Here is a 19,276-nt window from a genome sequence, read left to right as displayed (position 1 = left end):
ACTCAATGCCCCTTGATCCGGGACGTAGCATTGAACCGGCTTATCAGCAAACAAACGGCTAAAGTGTGTGTCAACTGACAAGTAACTGGCGCATCTGTCAAAAAGACAGTCAGTATTTTCAAACACACCGAGCACTGAGATCACTCGCATAATGTTTTGTAACATGCACGGCAATCGATGTTCAAGCCTGGACAATGTCCCAAGCCCCGCCAGCTGCAAATAATCATCTTTCGTTATTGTGCAAAACAATCGCAATACCGCCTGGTGCTCTCACGACGAAGATGACGACCAAGAGATGGACTCGGGACGGGGTTTGAGCAATGCAAATATTGTGCAGCACACATTCCCCATGTCCACCGCCAGCAGCAGCATCACCGAGAGAAAGAGGCTGGCATCCACTGAGCTAACAAAATTGCACCCCACTCCACTCTAACACAACACGAACCGAGAGTAGCAGATGTATCGCAGTGGCAAGAGTGCAGCGTGAGTGGCGGCAAGCATTTTCGGAAGGAAGCATAACGTCATGGGTCGAAAATAAACTGGAGCAACTATTAGGAGGCAACAACAAAAACGAGCCCCCTAGATCCCGAACACCACACCGCCATCATAATGCTCACGGCATTTGTTTTCGCTCGTTTTGTCGCTGTACCATGATTGCAAACTGCAAAACTCGGGAGAGTGCATCGCGAGGCTGGTTTGTTGGTTGGGACTGAATGTGAGGGAGAAGATGCAATACCGCTCGACATGGAGCTGTGCAAGGGTTTTGCTATTAGCGTAAGCAAATGAGTTCGTGGGTGTAATGGGTTAGATTTCTATCGTGCACCAGGGCACCGAGAGCGAGCCGTTCGTGAGGTTTTGGAGAGTGGCCGGAGAGAGCGCTTGTTGGTGACACAAATTGATCCATTTGTTGAGCCGTACACGACGGGTGCCTAAGCCGTTTACGCCTGCCGATCCAGACGAGATATGGGCAAACATAATTAATGCCGATTGGGAGTTGAGCTAATTAATACATTGCATCAAGCATCCTGCTAGACAGCTTACAATACAATGCCAGACATCCCACACGCACACGCGTGGTTAAGGAAATATCTTTAATTTAACCACAAGTGAATGCCTGAAAATATGTGACCAGCCTAGCACGGGACGCGAACAAGCGAGCATAATCAAACTCCAACTGTCCTAATTACGTACCCGTCACTCGCCACGAAGATGACGGAATAGAACTTATCACCGTTGGGCGACCGGAAAGGTTCACCGCGAAAGGTTAGCGCTACGTGTGTTAATCAGTTTTTTGTTATACATTACAGCACCACACTGCCTTAGCAATATAAAAGCAAAAGCAATATAACAAAAAAGCATGAAGCAAGACAACGAAGTCCAGTGATGTCAATGAAAATGTGTACATTCAGACAAACAGGCTAAAGAAAGTGCGATCGCACTGTAAAACATGCTCCCTGGCTGCTGATAAGCTCCGCTGGACAAAACATTTGCAGCAGCACCGAGGACAGCCGGATAGGGACTTTCTGGTGGGTAACGATGGTGGGGAGGATTTCATTGCAGAACGATTTCAACGATGGCATGGAACACTAAGCTCCCATGCGGGTCGAATCATCCTTTCGCTCGGTTTTGTGTGTAGATCACAGCTCGCTGGTCGAGGTCGAGAGCCGTCGCCGATAACCTTCCCGAGACCTCTTAATAAAACCTCAACTGGCTGGCGCACACACTACTATGTGGTTTCAGCGTTTTTTTTTTTTTTTTTGGGCAGTAGAAATATTTCAAACCACACGAGCCAAACATATGGTTTGCATGCATTGCTATTTATTCTTGGACCGATGTAGTGAAGCGCAATTTTATGACTCGCTACGAACTATTTCCGAACGCATCGTGCAATAATAAACTCCAATCGCATGATGGGTGAGCAAATATTTTCTCACTACTACCGGCTGTAACTGCCCCCGCGGCAGGATGCACTCGATGGTTATGTGCTTTGGTGATGTCAGCGCGTACTCCCTTCGTCGTACTTACATCCTCACATCATCTGCAGGAATATCTCCGGGGTTGTGGTTGTTCTGGCGTTGGAGAAGGTGCAACTCCCCAGTTGCAATTGTAATGTAAACTGACCTCTTTGATAGACTGGGGACGACGGTAGGCGACTCAATACGAATGAAATAATCCCACCAGAACCTGATGGCGACGAACTTTAATGAATGAATGCATAGATGCACAAAGATCACTGATCTTTGCATGTTTAATCGAGTGCTGATACGGCGTTGTAAAACAATCATCGATTGAGTATGGCTGCCCGCCCACAAAATCTCCTCGATGCAGCAAAACAAATAAACAACCAGTAATGAGTTTTCCAAACTTTCCGCCAATCTTGACAAATTGATGCACTGCACCCGATGACGACAACGACGACGATGCAATCTTCAGACACATCGCCAGACAAACCAGAGTTCGGCACAGATTGTGCTACTTTGTTTCAAACGAGCCAAACGGATCCAGTCGACGGGGCAGTGTGAATGGCACCGGGATTAATGTAATTTCTGACACCGATGGCAAGAAGAAGATGGCACGCCATTTGCACGCATTAATTAATTGCCAACCTCTCGGCTGGATGACAAGGCAGGACGATGATCAGTGTGGAGCAAGACACGCAATATATCACGCAACAAATGGTAACACCAGATTGTCTGGCGTGATAGTGGGGCGCCTAGGCCTGCTTGCTGATGTTGATCCAATTCTTCATTTGCCACGTGCCACGACCGTACAGATCGGTTGCGCTCACAGCGCTTAATCGCTCGGTAGGTAGTAGGTTGTGTATGACGCGGAGAAAACAATGTCTTCATTATCGTGTTGTGCCACCAATTCAATTCCAGCCAATCTGGCTCAATTGGGCGAGTGATGTTACTATGCGGAAGTAGGAAGCGTCGCTTGACGAGCTAGGATAATGAATGGACCGTGGAGATGGAGGAGGGAGTGTTCCTTCTGTGCACTGGTGTGGCCCAACCATCTTTTGAGTAAATCTGTGATCTCATGTGGCTCATAACTTCTTGCATCAATTTCGCTAAGAATGATTTGCTTCATTGGCTGAGCTAATTTAAAGCTTTGAAGCTAAGCATTTCAACACTGATCCACGACACATACACACCATTGCGACTGTTAGACCGACACCGGCAGAGGCATCTACACCACCGATAACCTTTACCCCATCTCTGTATCGCTTAGCAAACTGCGCACAAAAAAAATCATTCTCCCTCGATCGCGCTGCCAATGCCAAATCTGGAAATAGCAGAACTAAACTACTCCCCAGTACTCCACGAGAATCCAGAGTAAAAAAAGAATTTAAAATAATTACAGCAACAAATGCTGGCCGCTGATAAAGCTAGCGCGGTGCGGCACCAACACTGAGGAGCAAATTGTGCGAGACGTTGTGCGATTAAATTCATTCTTCCCTCATCCACCCTAAAACTTCTTCTTCGATTCTGGCGAACCCGGGAGATGTTCGCTTGTTGCGCCAAAGTCCTATGTATGCCCCGGGTTCGGTTATTCTATAATCAATGCCAGCGTCTTAGCGGTTCCCTGGGTCCTTGATGCGCTACATTTCAGATGCTTTAATTTCCACTTATCAAATTCCATGCTGTCGAGACGGCGTGCGAGCGCACATTCCTGCCGTGCTACTGTGGCTAACCGCTTTAAACCATTTACGACGCGCTCCAATGAAATGAAACACCTCCGGGTCGTTTGTAAGCCCCTTTGAAGTGAGCTCGGTGAGCTAGCCTGAATGTTTGCAGCAGTTTTGCATCGTAGAATTCAAAGAAATGAAAAACTAACACTACCTTCTCGGGGTCTGAAGTGAAGAAGCATACACACCAAAAAGGGGTTTCGTAAGCACAAACGGACATGAACCCATGATGCTCCCAGTAGGATGGGATGGTCAATGTGGGAAACTGTTGCAAGTATTTGCAGTGGACGACGGTTCGGATGGTATTGGATTCGTACAAACAAGCTTCGCTTTCGATAGAAAAAACCATTAGGTCCTTGAAAAAAAAGATCATAATACGCCTTAGTCATCCGAAAAACGGGACCATTGATGTCACCGTTTATTTTAAGCCACTCTAGTAAGGCGAACAATCAAAACTGGCTAGAGTAGATATTCTTCATCCGCTAATGTTTGGATGTGAAGCTCTTAGACGACGGCGACGACACTGGAAGAAACCGTCGTCACATTGTTGCGCAGCCTCGTTTGTAACATACTTTGTAAGCCGTCTTGGCGTATCCGACTTCCGGACGGAAGCGGGACACGACATCCGCGAGATTTCATGCTCCCGCCAACCAACCAACCAACCAAACCAAGCAGCTGTGCGGCTCGGGTACGGTGTTGTAAAGGCTAGCCGTTTCGCTTCTTATCACTGTTCGCGCCCTTTCCCCAACTTTGCACGCTCCCCCGCCTCCGGATCCAAACGGTCAGCTCAAGCATCCCACTGGCACATCATCCCGCTGGCAGAACGGGACGGCAAGCGTTAAAAATAACACTTCAACTTTAACCTCATTACGCGAGCAGCGCTCACGATTACCGAGAATTGTGCGTTGGCACGACAGTTGGCTGTCGCTACTACACAGCCGGAGCCCCGGAAAGCCCGGGACCCATTGGCAAACGGGGCCGTTCACAGACTCGCCAACCGTTTCCCCGTTTGATAAGACACCCATGATTCGTGGTGGTGGTGTGAAGCGCTGAATCGGATATTACTGAACACGATCGTGAGCGTTGGGTTGGAATGGGGTATGAGGATGGCAAAAAAAGGAATGAGTAAGGTTTTGGGGTGGAGTACATATGCTCCACAAGGGTGGTAATGGAGAGGAGGAGATCCAATTTCGTGGGTCAGAAATGATGAGAAAGCAAACCGTGTGCAGCAGCAGCAGCACGAGGTTGGCAAACAAAATTCCGGACAGCGATGGGACAGGATATGTGGAATGGTTTTTCTGTTCTGACAGCTGGTGTGACAATCGTTTCGGATAGGATTATAAGTTATAAAGTGGTATTTTGAGAAATACTGAAACATTTATAATGTCTTTCTTACAGATTTTGACAACTAACTATTGTTTTTCGCCTTGAAGCCAAAAAGTGATAACAGAGTATAGACTCATACACTCAACTCAAGGGAAAGAAGAGGAAGCCGTGTAGTCCCTAATGGTGAAGTCAATAGGATCCAAAAGATAAAACTTGTACCTCGGATTAGAAATCATTTCCATCTCAACACAATAAAAACAGCAACAGAAGCGTGGGATATTCACATTAAGATATCTTTGTCTTTGCAAAACGAGTTAATCGCAATTACGTTAACTTCATACAAGCTTTCTAGGGACATCTAGAGAGAGTACCACCACAAATTTGATGCGGCGCGGCGAGACCTCGAGAATCGAACAACGGCCGACCTTCTCCAGAACTGTCGCGCCTACCATTAGACCACCATCCCGTAGACCAGATGACAAAGTAGGGCAGCAATATAAGCAGTCAACATCCATGCAACCAATAGGAAACAAAAAAGGGCGCCAATGCGTGCTTCAAAGCGAACTGATACAGCGCGCGGAAATGTAATCTACACCAGCTTTCACATTTATTGAACCATATTTTAAACGAGAGCGAGGAAAACTGATAAATGCAAGCTGAAAATCTGTACCAACACGATTGAAAAAGTGCCAGCAATAATTTTTATAACATTATGTACGAAATTTCATACAAAAAAATCTCTACGAAGATCTCGATATTTAGCTTACTAAAACACTTTCACGATTAGTTCTTGCTATGAAATTATCCAACATTGTGTTGTCACCTCAGTCAGTGATAGGATGCTATCATTTTGTTCTAAACCAAATATGACACATCAAAATGAAATTAGTGGCATGATTGGACTGGACTGCTTGTAACATATTCATCTTTTCATAAAATATAAATTCATTTCCATTTCCACCATACAAGATAAACACAATAAAAATAATCTTAAACATCAGTTTAAGGGATAATGCTCTAAATTGCAGACAGAAAGGCTTTCCTTTGGCATGAATAATACAGATATTAATTAGGCAATAAATCTTTAACAAATGAAACATACCGCTGCCGTTGATGGCTGTATTATCAGAAGCACCGAAGTGATGAAAAGCGCCACACCGCGCGTCACCGACCCTGCAGAGCTTCGGCGCCTCCGTTGGACGATGTCCTTACGTTCCAGACCCCCCGTGAGCGTGGGGTCCGCGGGCCACAGCATGGCTCTCCGTTTTTGTGCCGACGAGCACACTATTCTCCCACGGTTCGATTCAATTCGTTTTTGCAACGACGACTACTATCCCAAACGCCGGAAGCTTCGACCGCACATGCACACGCGATCTGTCAAATAGTTGCTTGAAATGATTCCTTCCAACGAGGGCGAAGGATCAACAGCAGCACTGTAGGAATGTGGCTGGGAATGCTCTCTCCACACACACACACACGTACACACGCACGACACTCTCACTTAGGGTGCAATATTTCCAAGTTCAAATACTTGTCGCGTGAGCCCAGAGCGCTCCGCTCCGAGCCACGAAGAAAGCCTGGCTGGCTGGCGGTCGCTGGAAAATTACAACCACCTCGCGCGGCAGCAACACCCCGACGAGGCGCTTTATGGTGCGCACACGGACACGAACGGGCGACAAACGACGCCTCGATCCAACAGCAAACACACGCGCGCGCGCTCCGATCGAATGTTCTGAACGTTCGAATCGCTACTAACGGGCCCGGTCCGGGCGGTAACATTTTCTTGCCATCTTGCCGGCTCAGCCCCGTCCCGGTCCGGTGTCGCACGCGTCCCGCTGCAGGCCGCGCGCGCACAACCGCGACCCGAGCGCGACCCGAGCACGGCACGAGTGCGACCCGCACCGGTTCGGGCGTCCGTGTGCGGCACCGGCCAGTGCCAAGAGCTCGAGAAAATTGCCGAGATCGTCTGGTAGTCAGTACACTGTGGACGATCGGACGCGCTGGATCGGTAGCTGTGGTAGCCGTCAAACTGCTGCGCCCTGGTGTGGTGGTCCCGACCCGTAGGCACTTTGGACAATTGTTTCAACTCTACACACACACACACACATTCTTCCCTTCGACTTAGCTTTAGTGTTTGCTGCGGTGTGAGGGGAGTTACCGCCGTACTCCGTAGATCGTCTCCGGGACTCCACAAACCCACAGTTGGCAGGCTTCTTGGGTTGGAAGTTTCGTGAGCGGTGAAAGGGGCCCAGTAGTGTTCGGAGGTTTCGGGCAAGATTTTTGCCTTCTTGCCGTCGCTGCGCAGAACCGAAGAAGGAATTGAGTGATCTTGCAGTCGGGTTGTGCCAGCCAACCATCCGGAAGAGGGGCAAGAATACGCAGTGATACTCGTCGTAGTGAAACCCAGTGATTTACGTGTTGTGTGATCTTTGTTGGAAGTGATTTCTCAGAGCGATCTTCTGGGTGATGTGCCTGGAGTTGATTTGTGTGAATTTTCAGACATTTAAGATCTGGGGAGTTTTGAGCAAGAATTGATCGAATATTATACAGATCTATCATATGTTAATTTAGCATTAGTTTGTTTCTCACGAACCCGCCCATACAACATTTTTGAAAAAAAAAAAAAAACTACATCTCTTTCCTGCTCCAATTTCTTATTTTTCTTGAATTTCTTGGATTATTGAATTAGTTGCACATTTTCCACAGAAAACTGCAGATTCGCGACTTTGTGACTTCGAGAGACGCGAGATTTGTGATTCGCTAGAGTTCTGGTGAATAATGGCATATCTTTCCAATATTTTTTAGGATCGTATTATTGTTAAACCCAGCCCAGGCTTTATTCTTAATGATCTAATCTTTTCCGTGATTATCATCTAATTTATCGTACAACTTAATTTCTCATCCCCAAAGTGATTCCAGTGTTCAATTTCGCTCGAATTTTCTCACCACGGAAAATACGGAGGAGATAAGCCAGAATCGAAACGACTACTAAAACCAAATAATACATTGTGATATATTGACCGATCGTGTCTGTTATGCAAAGCAAGCGTGAGATAGAAAGTGTTTAGTGTGTGTGTATGTGTGTGTGTCCGGAAATGTGAACAACGGCAAAACAGTGTAATTTTTTGTAGCTAAATCGAAAGTGTTTGAAAAAAAGAGAATAAGATCTGCTTCGTTCGCACTGCAGCCTGTAAAGTGAAAATAAGGTTTGACCCCACAACAAGTGCGCATCCCAGTCGCGAAGTGGTCCCCGCACGGTGCTGATCAGTACGATCCCGCGTGCCATCTACAAGCCAAGCTGGCTAATACTCGCTGCTAGTCGTCCCTCTGCTACATCGGCCCTGCCTCGTAGGGCTGTGCGGTCAGGGCCACCATCACAATGGGGACCCGAATAAAATGGTAAGCGTAAGAGCTGATGTCACACAAACACGTACGAGAACGAGCAGCGCCCTGTTGGTTACCACGCTGACCAGAACCGTCGCAGCATATCCCTGCGCGTCTTACGTTACGTATGCCTCCTGCTGCTTCTTTTTTCCCGAAACCGTTCCCTGACCGTCTCCGGTCGGATTACGCTGAGTGGGTCAAATGAGTGGAATAGTCCCGGGCGTGCTAGTATTCCTCCCCTCCTTGTCCTGTCCTATTTCTGCATACTGCCGTCGGTTGCCACGGCATGACAGATAACTCTGCTGATGGAACCGAAACGAAGGAGCGGACGGACTGCCCTTTTTACGGCGGCTCTGCTGGGCTGGAAGAATGTAGCCTTTTATTAATTTGCTTGTTGTGGCAAAATTATCGTCAACATGCGGCAAGAGAGCGAAACTGTTTTCTAACAGTGGGGTATTCACTTTGGTTTGAAAACATATCATATAATCATGAGCTGTCTGGTTTTTGCTTGCAAACTAACATGTTGTTGTGCAGCTTTGGTTAAATAAAATACAAATGAGTGTTTCCAGAGAAACGCTGAAAACGGGTAAAAAGCGACGGGACATTTCATGATGCATTGGTAAAGAAAGTATGTTTGGACAAACATTTAATTAATCGATAAAGAACACACATTTCATGTTTAACATTCCTTTACAAATAGCTCAAACAGTGCCATTTCCTTCAATTGGATGATTGTTGGGGATGATTTCTTAAAAACTTCTGAAAAATTACTGTCTATGCCCTAGGACCTTGAGTTTCCAGGCAAATACGGCTATTTACAATGACGAACGAGTATCAATTCCAAGTTACAAGATGCATTAGTGCAGTTTTGGGCTAAATCATCTATTACAGATGATCATACAGAGTTAGAAAACTACCATAGAACGAAAGAAACATTCACTAAAGTTAAGGAATCGATATCATATATTTTAAGGTCAAGTAGGACCGGTGAGCAAAGTAAAAAAATCAATCATTCAAAAATCTTGGGTCTGCGTTGGCTAAAGATTCAGAATCAACGAAAACCATAGTTCAGAGAAAAATACTTTAACAATCAGTCAGTCTGAATGCAGATAACTTATAGAAAAATGGAGTCATTAAACCTCTAAATTAGTAATAATAATTGAATAGAAAGTCAGTTCAGTTAGAGTTATAATTTTAATAATTTGGTTGCTATTTCTGAGACGTTTGTAATGTTTCTTTATGTCATAGAAACGTGCAATATTTCTATAAACAATATAACTAAAAAAATATCACAGCTTTTAAATTGAACGACTTTTGCCCGTTTTACCCGTACTTGAAGTTATTTACTATCGCAGATAAAGGTTTTGGACAAAATATTATTATTAATATTACATGTTGCACAGAACATGCTGAGTTTGGTATTAGAATGCTTTAGTTAATTCATAAGTACCAATCCATAACCTATTTAGAGATCGTCTCCTTCTTTTCTGACAATTCGAACTAATTTTTAACTAAAAATGCCCTCTACTTGGATGTTAGATTTTTGCACTCTCTAATAAAATTACCTTACTCCAAGATTAGAAGACAGGAAAAGTTTTGGATATTTGATTTTCGCATGATAATAGATTATGTATGAAACCCAATACCCCAGAGAGAACTCGTCATATTAAAGATTTTAATAAACAATAAACCGACTTAATATTACGCCCTACACTGATGACTAACCTAAGATCTTCAAGAGTTATAAGAAATAGGCCAGACTGTGACATACGCAATTTACCTAGCCTAAATTAATCTGTCACCACGAGCACTGTCCCAAGACCGCCCGCCCACTATCTGACCCGCTGACGGTCAATGAACTGTCGTCGCTTTTCTTTTATCGAATTCTGCGCACATGCGATCGGACATCCGATCCTGTACATGAAAAAAAAACCCTTAACGTCCAGAGCGCAGCATATCTGGACGTCACTTCCTGAATTAGTCGCCACTGCCGACTCAGAAAAACGAAAAGAAGTACGAAAAAAGATTGCCTCTCGGACACTGTTCCTCCGCGATGGCGTTGCGTCACATCCCGCGAGCATGAAGCACGAAGGAAAAGGCTATCAGGAAAGGGCCTTGGCGCACCGATAAGCCGCCGACGAGTCCGGCCTGCGAGCACATGCGAGCCCAAGCCCGCCATACCCATACGAGCGAGCGTGTTTCAGTTTTTAGCGCTACTCGACTCTGATAATGGCGGCGCACATCGGCCGGTTATGAATGAGAGCCGCTCGTCAGCTCGGTTGGCGGCTCTGACCATCGCTTCACGCCTTGTAAAACAGCGGCTTTTTTGACAGCCGCTTCACACCATGATCAATTGATGCTGATGCTTTCTCTTCTCCTCGTTTGCAGGTTAGTCACTACCTCGCTGGTAGTTTGGTTCGGACAACAGACGTACGCGGTAAGTTCGGGCTGGAAGTCAGCCGATCGACCGGTTCGTCTGAACGTAACATCTGTTCTTTGCCGCTCCCTCTCATTCCACAGCAATTCTGGGCGTCCAGCAACAACAATGACAACTCCGGCGTCGGACTGTTTAAGCGACAGGAGCAGGAATATCCACGACAGCTAGCGCCACAGATCGACCCGAGCTACAGCATAATGGACACGGCCAGCGGACCACAGGGACCACCGGGCAAGAACTGCACCTCCGGCGGGTGCTGCTTGCCGAAATGTTTCGCCGAAAAGGGCAACCGCGGCCTGCCCGGACCGATGGGGCTGAAGGGTGCGAAGGGTGTGCGCGGGTTCCCCGGGTCGGAGGGTTTGCCGGGCGAGAAGGGCACCAAGGGCGAGCCGGGCCCGGTCGGGCTGCAGGGCCCGAAGGGCGATCGGGGCCGGGACGGTTTGCCCGGCTACCCGGGCATCCCCGGCACGAACGGTGTGCCGGGTGTGCCGGGAGCACCCGGTCTGGCCGGTCGGGACGGTTGCAACGGTACGGACGGTCTGCCCGGTTTGTCCGGGCTGCCGGGAAATCCGGGCCCCCGCGGTTACGCCGGCATCCCCGGCACGAAGGGCGAGAAGGGCGAACCGGCGCGGCATCCGGAGAACTACAACAAGGGCCAGAAGGGTGAGCCGGGCAACGATGGACTGGAAGGACTGCCGGGGCCGCAGGGCGAGGTAGGACCGCGCGGTTTCCCCGGCCGACCCGGCGAAAAGGGTGTCCCCGGTACGCCCGGTGTGCGGGGCGAGCGGGGCGACAAAGGCGTGTGCATCAAGGGCGAGAAGGGCCAGAAGGGCGCGAAGGGCGAAGAGGTGTACGGCGCCACGGGCACGACGACGACGACCGGACCGAAGGGCGAGAAGGGCGACCGCGGTGAGCCGGGCGAACCGGGCCGATCCGGCGAGAAGGGACAGGCCGGCGACCGGGGGCAGGTGGGCGAGCGAGGCCACAAGGGCGAGAAGGGTTTGCCTGGACAGCCGGGCCCGCGAGTAAGTAGAGAATGACGGCGCTAGTGCCATCTGGCGGTCGGTACGGGTACTAACACACACAATACTTCTTTTGCGTGCTGCACATTGCCTACATCTAGGGGCGCGACGGTAACTTTGGACCGGTGGGCCTGCCCGGCCAGAAGGGTGACCGCGGCTCGGAAGGACTGCACGGACTGAAGGGCCAGAGCGGACCGAAGGGTGAGCCGGGACGGGACGGCATTCCGGGCCAGCCCGGTATTGCTGGGCCGGCCGGGGCGCCCGGCGGCGGCGAAGGACGACCCGGGGCGCCCGGTCCGAAGGGACCGCGCGGCTACGAAGGACCGCAGGGCCCGAAGGGCATGGACGGATTCGACGGAGAAAAGGGCGAGCGGGGACAGATGGGCCCGAAGGGTGGCCAGGGTGTTCCTGGCCGGCCCGGTCCCGAAGGTATGCCGGGCGACAAGGGCGACAAAGGCGAGTCGGGATCGGTCGGTATGCCGGGGCCGCAGGGACCGCGCGGCTACCCTGGCCAGCCCGGACCCGAGGGTCTGCGCGGTGAGCCGGGTCAACCGGGCTATGGCATTCCCGGACAGAAGGGTAATGCCGGTATGGCTGGGTAAGTGAATATATTTTGCGCGTTTACACTTGGGGTGATGGGTTACTACCCTGATTCAGATTCGTGAATCGGAATGAATCTTCAAGGTTATTATTTGAACCTAAATCTCAATCTTACAGATTCGTGGATCTTCAAAAATTAATAAGTCTCCTAAATTCAATAATATCAAACCATTCATGTATCTATACCGATTCATGAATGATTAAATTTTTAGATTCATGAATCCCCTAAGATTCATTAGGCTCTCAATATTTCATGAATCTTCAGTAATCTCTCTCTGAAGACTTCATTTCTTTTTTGTTCCTTCATCACTCTCGACAGTTTAACATTACAGTTTGCATCGATTTTAAAGTATAGTGAATACTTTCGCTAATATATGACCTGTCGAATTTGAACATTATTGACAGTTCCTTTATTTTTGTTACATTTGGGTAGCTCCAATTTGTAAATCCTCTTAAACCTATACAAAGTTTTACAAGTCAGAATCGAATGTCATCAAAACAATTTCATAACCTCAAGATATAGTTTAGCTGTCAAAAGTTAGTAGGCGCAATATGATATTTTCAAATTCACTTTCAAAGTGTTTTTCAACGGCCTTGCTGCAAATTTAACTACGTATTTGAGGTTATTTAATTGTAATCAATGCTTTAATGCGTTTTAGCGTGATATTTATCAAACACAACCCAAATATTGTAAACAATGAGGATTTTCTGCGCAAAAAGCTACGAGCACTAGCGCATCCTCAGAAAATCCTCATTTTTACAATAAATACATAATGTGTCATAAATATAATACTAAAACGCAGTATAACATTGATTTTAATCCAAAATTCTCGAAATCCATGATTGTATTCGCAAAACGATGCAACAGGTCTCTGAAAAAACACCTTGTGCGTTTGAAAAATCATTTTGCGACCGTAAAAATAGCATTGGTGCGGAGAAACAACAAATTTTGACAGCTAAACTGAATCTTGAGCTTCTGAAATTGTTTGGAAGACATTCGATTCAGGCTTGAAAACCCCTGTATCCCTTTTATTTGTGCATAGTGGTTTCATGATGTATCCAATCCTGTTTCCCTAATCCGTAGTTTCCTACAGCAACGTTCAAACATAGATCACATGGTAAAATACTGAAACTCGTTCTTTGGAACTTTTCATTGAAGATTTAATAATCTTTTGAGGTCCATTAAAATCATTGAAGGTACAACAATCTTCTGAAAACCATGAAATCATTAAAGATTCGATTCAAGATTAAATTTTCATCATCAGAGATTCATAGTTTCGAGAAATTTGTGAAGCACATATCTAATTTACACACAAACAAACCACATTTAATCCGTAATGTTCACTTCCACTGCAGATTCCCGGGACTGAAGGGACAGAAAGGCGAGCGTGGCTTCAAGGGTGTGATGGGTACGCCCGGCGACGCAAAGGAAGGACGCCCGGGAGCACCAGGACTACCAGGACGTGATGGCGAAAAGGGCGAACCAGGTCGTCCGGGACTCCCCGGAGCGAAGGGCGAGCGCGGTCTTAAGGGAGAGCTCGGTGGACGCTGTACGGACTGCCGGCCCGGAATGAAGGGCGACAAAGGCGAACGAGGCTATGCCGGCGAACCAGGCCGCCCGGGAGCGAGCGGTGTGCCGGGCGAACGAGGATACCCCGGTATGCCGGGCGAGGACGGAACACCGGGACTGCGCGGTGAGCCAGGCCCTAAGGGAGAGCCGGGCCTGCTCGGTCCCCCGGGTCCATCGGGAGAGCCGGGTCGCGATGCCGAAATACCAATGGACCAGCTGAAACCCATCAAGGGCGACAAGGGCGAAGCGGGCGAAAAGGGCCTGATGGGCATCAAGGGCGAGAAAGGATTCCCCGGACCGGTCGGACCGGAGGGCAAGATGGGACTGCGCGGCATGAAGGGCGACAAGGGACGACCGGGCGAAGCGGGCATTGACGGAGCGCCCGGCGCGCCGGGCAAGGACGGTCTACCCGGCCGGCACGGACAAACGATCAAGGGTGAACCGGGGCTGAAGGGTAACGTAGGCTACTCGGGAGACAAGGGCGACAAGGGTTACTCCGGGCTGAAGGGTGAGCCTGGCCGGTGCGCCAGCATTCCGCCAAACCTCGAGGAAGCGATCCGTGGACCGCCAGGCACGCAGGGCGAGAAGGGCGCCCCCGGCATTCAGGGCATTCGCGGCGACAAGGGCGAAATGGGCGAACAGGGACGGACGGGCATGCAGGGTATTGCCGGGCCGCCGGGAGCACCCGGGCCGGTAGGACCGCGCGGACTGACGGGACTGCGGGGCGAAAAGGGTAATACGGGACCGCTGGGACCGCCGGGAGCACCTGGCCGTGACGGTATGCCCGGAGCACCGGGACTGCCCGGCTCGAAGGGTGGCAAGGGTGATCCGGGCCTGTCGATGGTGGGTCCGCCGGGGCCGAAGGGTAACCCGGGACTGCGAGGACCGAAGGGCGATCGGGGCGGCATGGGTGATCGGGGCGATCCGGGACAACCCGGCTCCGTGGGCTATCCGGGCGAAAAGGGCGATTTGGGCATTCCGGGACAGCCTGGCTTCCCGGGCGAAGTGGGACCGAAGGGTGAGCCAGGGCCGAAGGGACCGGCGGGACACCCGGGCGCACCGGGCCGTCCCGGTATGGACGGTGTGAAGGGTTTGGCCGGTCTGAAGGGTGACGTTGGTGCACCGGGCGTGATCGGCCTACCCGGCCAGAAGGGCGAAATGGGCCAGGCGGGTAACGACGGGCTGAAGGGCTTCCAGGGCCGCAAGGGTATGATGGGAGCGCCGGGCATTCAGGGCGTACGGGGTCCGCAGGGCGCGAAGGGCGAACCGGGCGAAAAGGGCGACCGGGGCGAAATCGGCATGAAGGGACTGATGGGACAGACGGGCCCTCCCGGTATGCTCGGACCGAAGGGAGACAAGGGTCTGGCCGGGCTGCCGGGACCGGCCTGTCTGCCCGGATTGTCGGGCGAAAAGGGCGACAAAGGATACACCGGACCGGAGGGACCGCCGGGCGAACCGGGTGCCGCGTCGGAGAAGGGCCAGAAAGGAGAGCCGGGCGTACCGGGACTGCGCGGCAACGACGGACTGCCTGGGCTGGAGGGACCGTCCGGACCGAAGGGTGATGCGGGCGTGCCCGGCTACGGTCGACCTGGGCCGCAGGGCGAAAAGGGTGACGTTGGCCTGACGGGCATCAATGGGCTGCCGGGCTTGAACGGGGTGAAGGGTGACATGGGCGTCCCTGGATTCCCGGGCGTGAAGGGCGACAAGGGTACGACCGGATTGCCAGGTGTGCCTGGTGCACCGTGCATGGACGGACTGCCCGGAGCGGAAGGTCCCGCTGGTCCGCGCGGGTACGACGGCGAGAAGGGCTTCAAGGGCGAACCAGGCCGCATCGGCGAGCGCGGCGAACTGGGCGAAAAGGGTGACCAGGGACTAATGGGACCGGTGGGGCTGATGGGGCGCAAGGGCGACCGTGGTGTGCCGGGTTCGCCCGGTCTGCCAGCTACGGCGGCCGCCATCAAGGGCGACAAGGGTGAGCCGGGCTTCCCGGGTGCGATCGGGCGTCCGGGCAAGGTCGGTGCGCCGGGCCTGCCGGGCGACATGGGCACCAAGGGCGAGATGGGCATCCAGGGGCTGCCCGGACTGCCCGGACCGGCCGGACTGAACGGGCTGCCGGGCATGAAGGGCGACATGGGACCGATGGGCGAAAAGGGCGACTCCTGCCCGGTGGTGAAGGGCGAAAAGGGTCTGCCGGGCCGGCCGGGCAAGATGGGCCGCGACGGTCCGCCCGGCCTGCTGGGCGAAAAGGGTGACAAAGGATTGTCCGGCCTGCCCGGACCGATGGGACCCCCCGGACCGCCCGGCCCGCTTGGCCGGCAGGGCGAAAAGGGTGACCGCGGCGATTCCGGTTTGATGGGCCGCCCCGGCAAGGACGGACTGCCCGGACCGCAGGGCCAGCGAGGGCTGCCGGGTCCGCAGGGCGAAAAGGGCGACCAGGGGCCGCCAGGGTTTATCGGGCCGAAGGGCGAGCGGGGCGAACGGGGCCGGGACGGAATGAACGGGCTGAACGGGCCGCAAGGACTGAAGGGTGATCGGGGCATGCCGGGATTGGAGGGCGTGGCCGGTCTGCCCGGTATGGTGGGCGAGAAGGGTGACCGCGGTCTGCCCGGTATGGCTGGCCTGAACGGTGCGCCGGGCGAGAAGGGCCAGAAGGGTGAGACGCCACAGCTGCCCCCGCAGCGCAAGGGACCCCCAGGACCGCCCGGATTCAACGGACCGAAGGGTGACAAGGGCATGCCAGGGTTGGCCGGACCGGCCGGCATTCCGGGCGCTCCCGGTGCACCGGGCGAGATGGGACTGCGCGGATTCGAGGGCGCGCGCGGCCTGCAGGGACTGCGCGGTGACGTTGGACCCGAGGGACGGCCCGGACGCGACGGCGCGCCGGGTCTGCCCGGGCCGAAGGGTGAGCCGGGCCGGGACTGCGAGTCGGCACCGTACTACACCGGCATCCTGCTGGTGCGGCACAGCCAGTCGGACGAGGTGCCGATGTGCGAGCCGGGCCATCTGAAGCTGTGGGACGGCTACTCGCTGCTGTACGTCGACGGCAATGACTATCCGCACAACCAGGACCTCGGTTCGGCCGGTTCCTGCGTGCGCAAGTTCTCCACGCTGCCCGTGTTGGCCTGCGGACAGAACAACATCTGCAACTACGCGTCCCGCAACGATCGGACATTCTGGCTGTCGACGTCCGCGCCGATTCCGATGATGCCGGTAACGGAGAACGAGATGCGCCCGTACATCTCGCGGTGCACGGTCTGTGAGGCACCGACCAACGTGATCGCGGTGCACAGCCAGACGCTCCATATTCCGGAATGTCCGAACGGATGGGACGGCCTATGGATTGGCTACAGTTTCCTAATGGTAAGTACAAAAACGGTTCTCTGTACTTTAGCTTGATCAAACTTTTCATCATTTCATGCTCACCTTCTCTCTCTCTCACCATCTTGCAGCACACTGCCGTCGGCCACGGTGGCGGTGGCCAGTCACTGTCCGGGCCGGGCTCGTGCCTGGAGGACTTCCGTGCCACACCGTTCATTGAGTGTAACGGTGGCAAGGGCCACTGCCATTACTACGAAACGCAAACCTCCTTCTGGCTGGTTTCGCTCGAGGACCACCAGCAGTTCCAGCGGCCGGAGCAGCAAACGCTCAAGGCCGGCAATCTGCTAAGCCGAGTATCTCGGTGCCAGGTGTGCATCCGCCGTTGAGCTGCCGAGTAGGATTAGCATTTGGTCGTCTCTTTTTGTACCTCCACTTCTCCTCTCTCCTCCAAAATCTTTTTCCCCCTTTTCCCTTGGGACCACGGGACGGGCGTTGCGGTGCCACTCAGCTTCGGGGGTTCACAGTGCGAGTTACGAGTTCAAATTTCCGTTTCCCGACGCTTGACGTTGTCTACACCATTGCCTTTCACAAATGCCTGGGGTTTACTCAACAACAGAACAATATTTCATACACAAAGTAACACAGTATCCGAGAGCGGGTCGAAACGAACGAAACGATGGGAGGCTCGCGGATTAAATTATTTGCAACGAAGAAAAGCAAACGCTTGTTCAAGAACTACCAAAAACACAAACGAACGCCCGCGCATGCATTTAGCAGACACTGAAGGACGCAAACCAACCAAATATCTAAGTAACCAGAGGTAATAAAGGGTCAATACCAACAAGAGAGCGATAAACGCGAGAACACATTGACAGAAAGTGTACAGTGTCCGTTAAAACGTTAGTTATCAATTGCCATACTTCCTTCGCTAAAGGTAGCAATGTTTCCGTACCATCAGAAAGGGTTTTAGCCTGTCTATATGTGTTTGTAGTATACAGTGTTTTCCATAATCTTTCCATATTCCAATAGCCCTTTAACTCACCCATGTGTATTTGTGTTTATTACGATCTATGAATGTTCCAATGTAATGTGATTCCGTAGATAGCCAAAAGAAAGTAACACCAAAACTGCCACCGCTAAGCAACCTTCCATGGAAGCATTTTCCTTTCTCCTACTTTCCTCCTCCCCCCCCCCCCCCCAATCCTCCTTCCTAAACTCAAACACTGTCTAGGGTAGTGATGCGGCGCGTTCAAATACATAAGTTCCAGTGTGCCATGCAATTAGAAGAAGAATTAGGAGAAAAGAAACAAACGCCCGCTTTACCATTGGAAGCCTGGCAGTTAAAAAAGGTCTTTCCAAACGAAAAAAAAGAGAACAAACTACTAACCCGAACCATGATATCCATGACATGTTCTGTTTTGCCGCCAGCCTTCCCTATGGAATTACTTTTGTAACCGAAGCGAATAAACAAAATTATCATCTCAAATTGACACCCAACACAGTCACTGCTGCTGCTTCTGCCCGCAAGATTCAGCCACTGCCATCGTTCTGTGCTTTCACCAGTGAAACTCGGTAAACAAAAACAAAAGATAACGGAAAAGCTGATCCCTTTCTGCCCCTACCGTTTCGAGTAGTAGTTTTGTTTTAATATTATATGGCGCTATAAATGTAACAGTAACAGAAAAGCGATAAGAAATGTGAAATAAACGTCTTACCATTAGAATTCCTGCCGGGTAGGTCTTTGTTGATCATTATGGTTTCCGCTTGCACCGTTTGCACCGTCAACAGAAGCGTTGGGAAGATTTGTAATGCCATTCCAGTTGGCTTTCCGCTTCAATAACCTAAAAGTCTATCCATATAAGCGTGTTCATGATATCACAATGAGTTTAATGTTTGCTTAACCAATAGGATGGATTTGCCGCACATCCTTCCTG

At 51.2% G+C, this 19,276-nt stretch overlaps 2 protein-coding genes across 2 annotated transcripts in view; one reads left to right on the top strand and one right to left on the bottom strand.

Annotated features, from left to right (window-relative positions):
• LOC121595832 (collagen alpha-1(III) chain) overlaps positions 1 to 6,776 on the bottom strand; it is a 29,683-nt gene extending 22,907 nt beyond the window's left edge. The window contains exon 1 of the mRNA XM_041920100.1: positions 6,114 to 6,776. Coding sequence (XP_041776034.1) covers positions 6,114 to 6,266 — 153 coding nt within the window. The 5' untranslated portion in view covers positions 6,267 to 6,776. The remainder of the gene's footprint in view (positions 1 to 6,113) is intronic.
• Positions 6,777 to 6,982: 206 nt separating this feature from the next.
• Positions 6,983 to 19,065, top strand: LOC121595585 (collagen alpha-1(IV) chain). Its single transcript, XM_041919655.1, has 7 exons — positions 6,983 to 7,071; positions 7,922 to 8,410; positions 10,784 to 10,832; positions 10,916 to 11,857; positions 11,956 to 12,452; positions 13,811 to 17,384; positions 17,474 to 19,065. Exons 2-7 carry the CDS (start codon positions 8,391 to 8,393, stop codon positions 17,726 to 17,728), a joined length of 5,337 nt encoding a protein of 1,778 aa, XP_041775589.1. The 5' UTR covers positions 6,983 to 7,071; positions 7,922 to 8,390; the 3' UTR covers positions 17,729 to 19,065.
• The last annotated feature ends 211 nt before the right edge of the window (positions 19,066 to 19,276 follow it).

The sequence above is a fragment of the Anopheles merus genome, chromosome 3R, assembly GCF_017562075.2.
Source record: "Anopheles merus strain MAF chromosome 3R, AmerM5.1, whole genome shotgun sequence".
Classification (NCBI taxonomy): Eukaryota; Metazoa; Arthropoda; class Insecta; order Diptera; family Culicidae; genus Anopheles; species Anopheles merus.
The sequence above is the reverse complement of the archived record's forward strand: the minus strand, read 5'-3'. Positions and strand labels throughout refer to the sequence as shown.

Excerpts from the sequence above, each read along its gene's own strand:
- LOC121595585 (XM_041919655.1), top strand. The coding sequence starts at position 8,391 with ATGGGGACCCGAATAAAATG. Across the intron at positions 8,411-10,783 it reads ATGGGGACCCGAATAAAATG|GTTAGTCACTACCTCGCTGG; the intron begins GTAAGCGTAAGA and ends CCTCGTTTGCAG. Across the intron at positions 17,385-17,473 it reads TTGGCTACAGTTTCCTAATG|CACACTGCCGTCGGCCACGG; the intron begins GTAAGTACAAAA and ends ACCATCTTGCAG.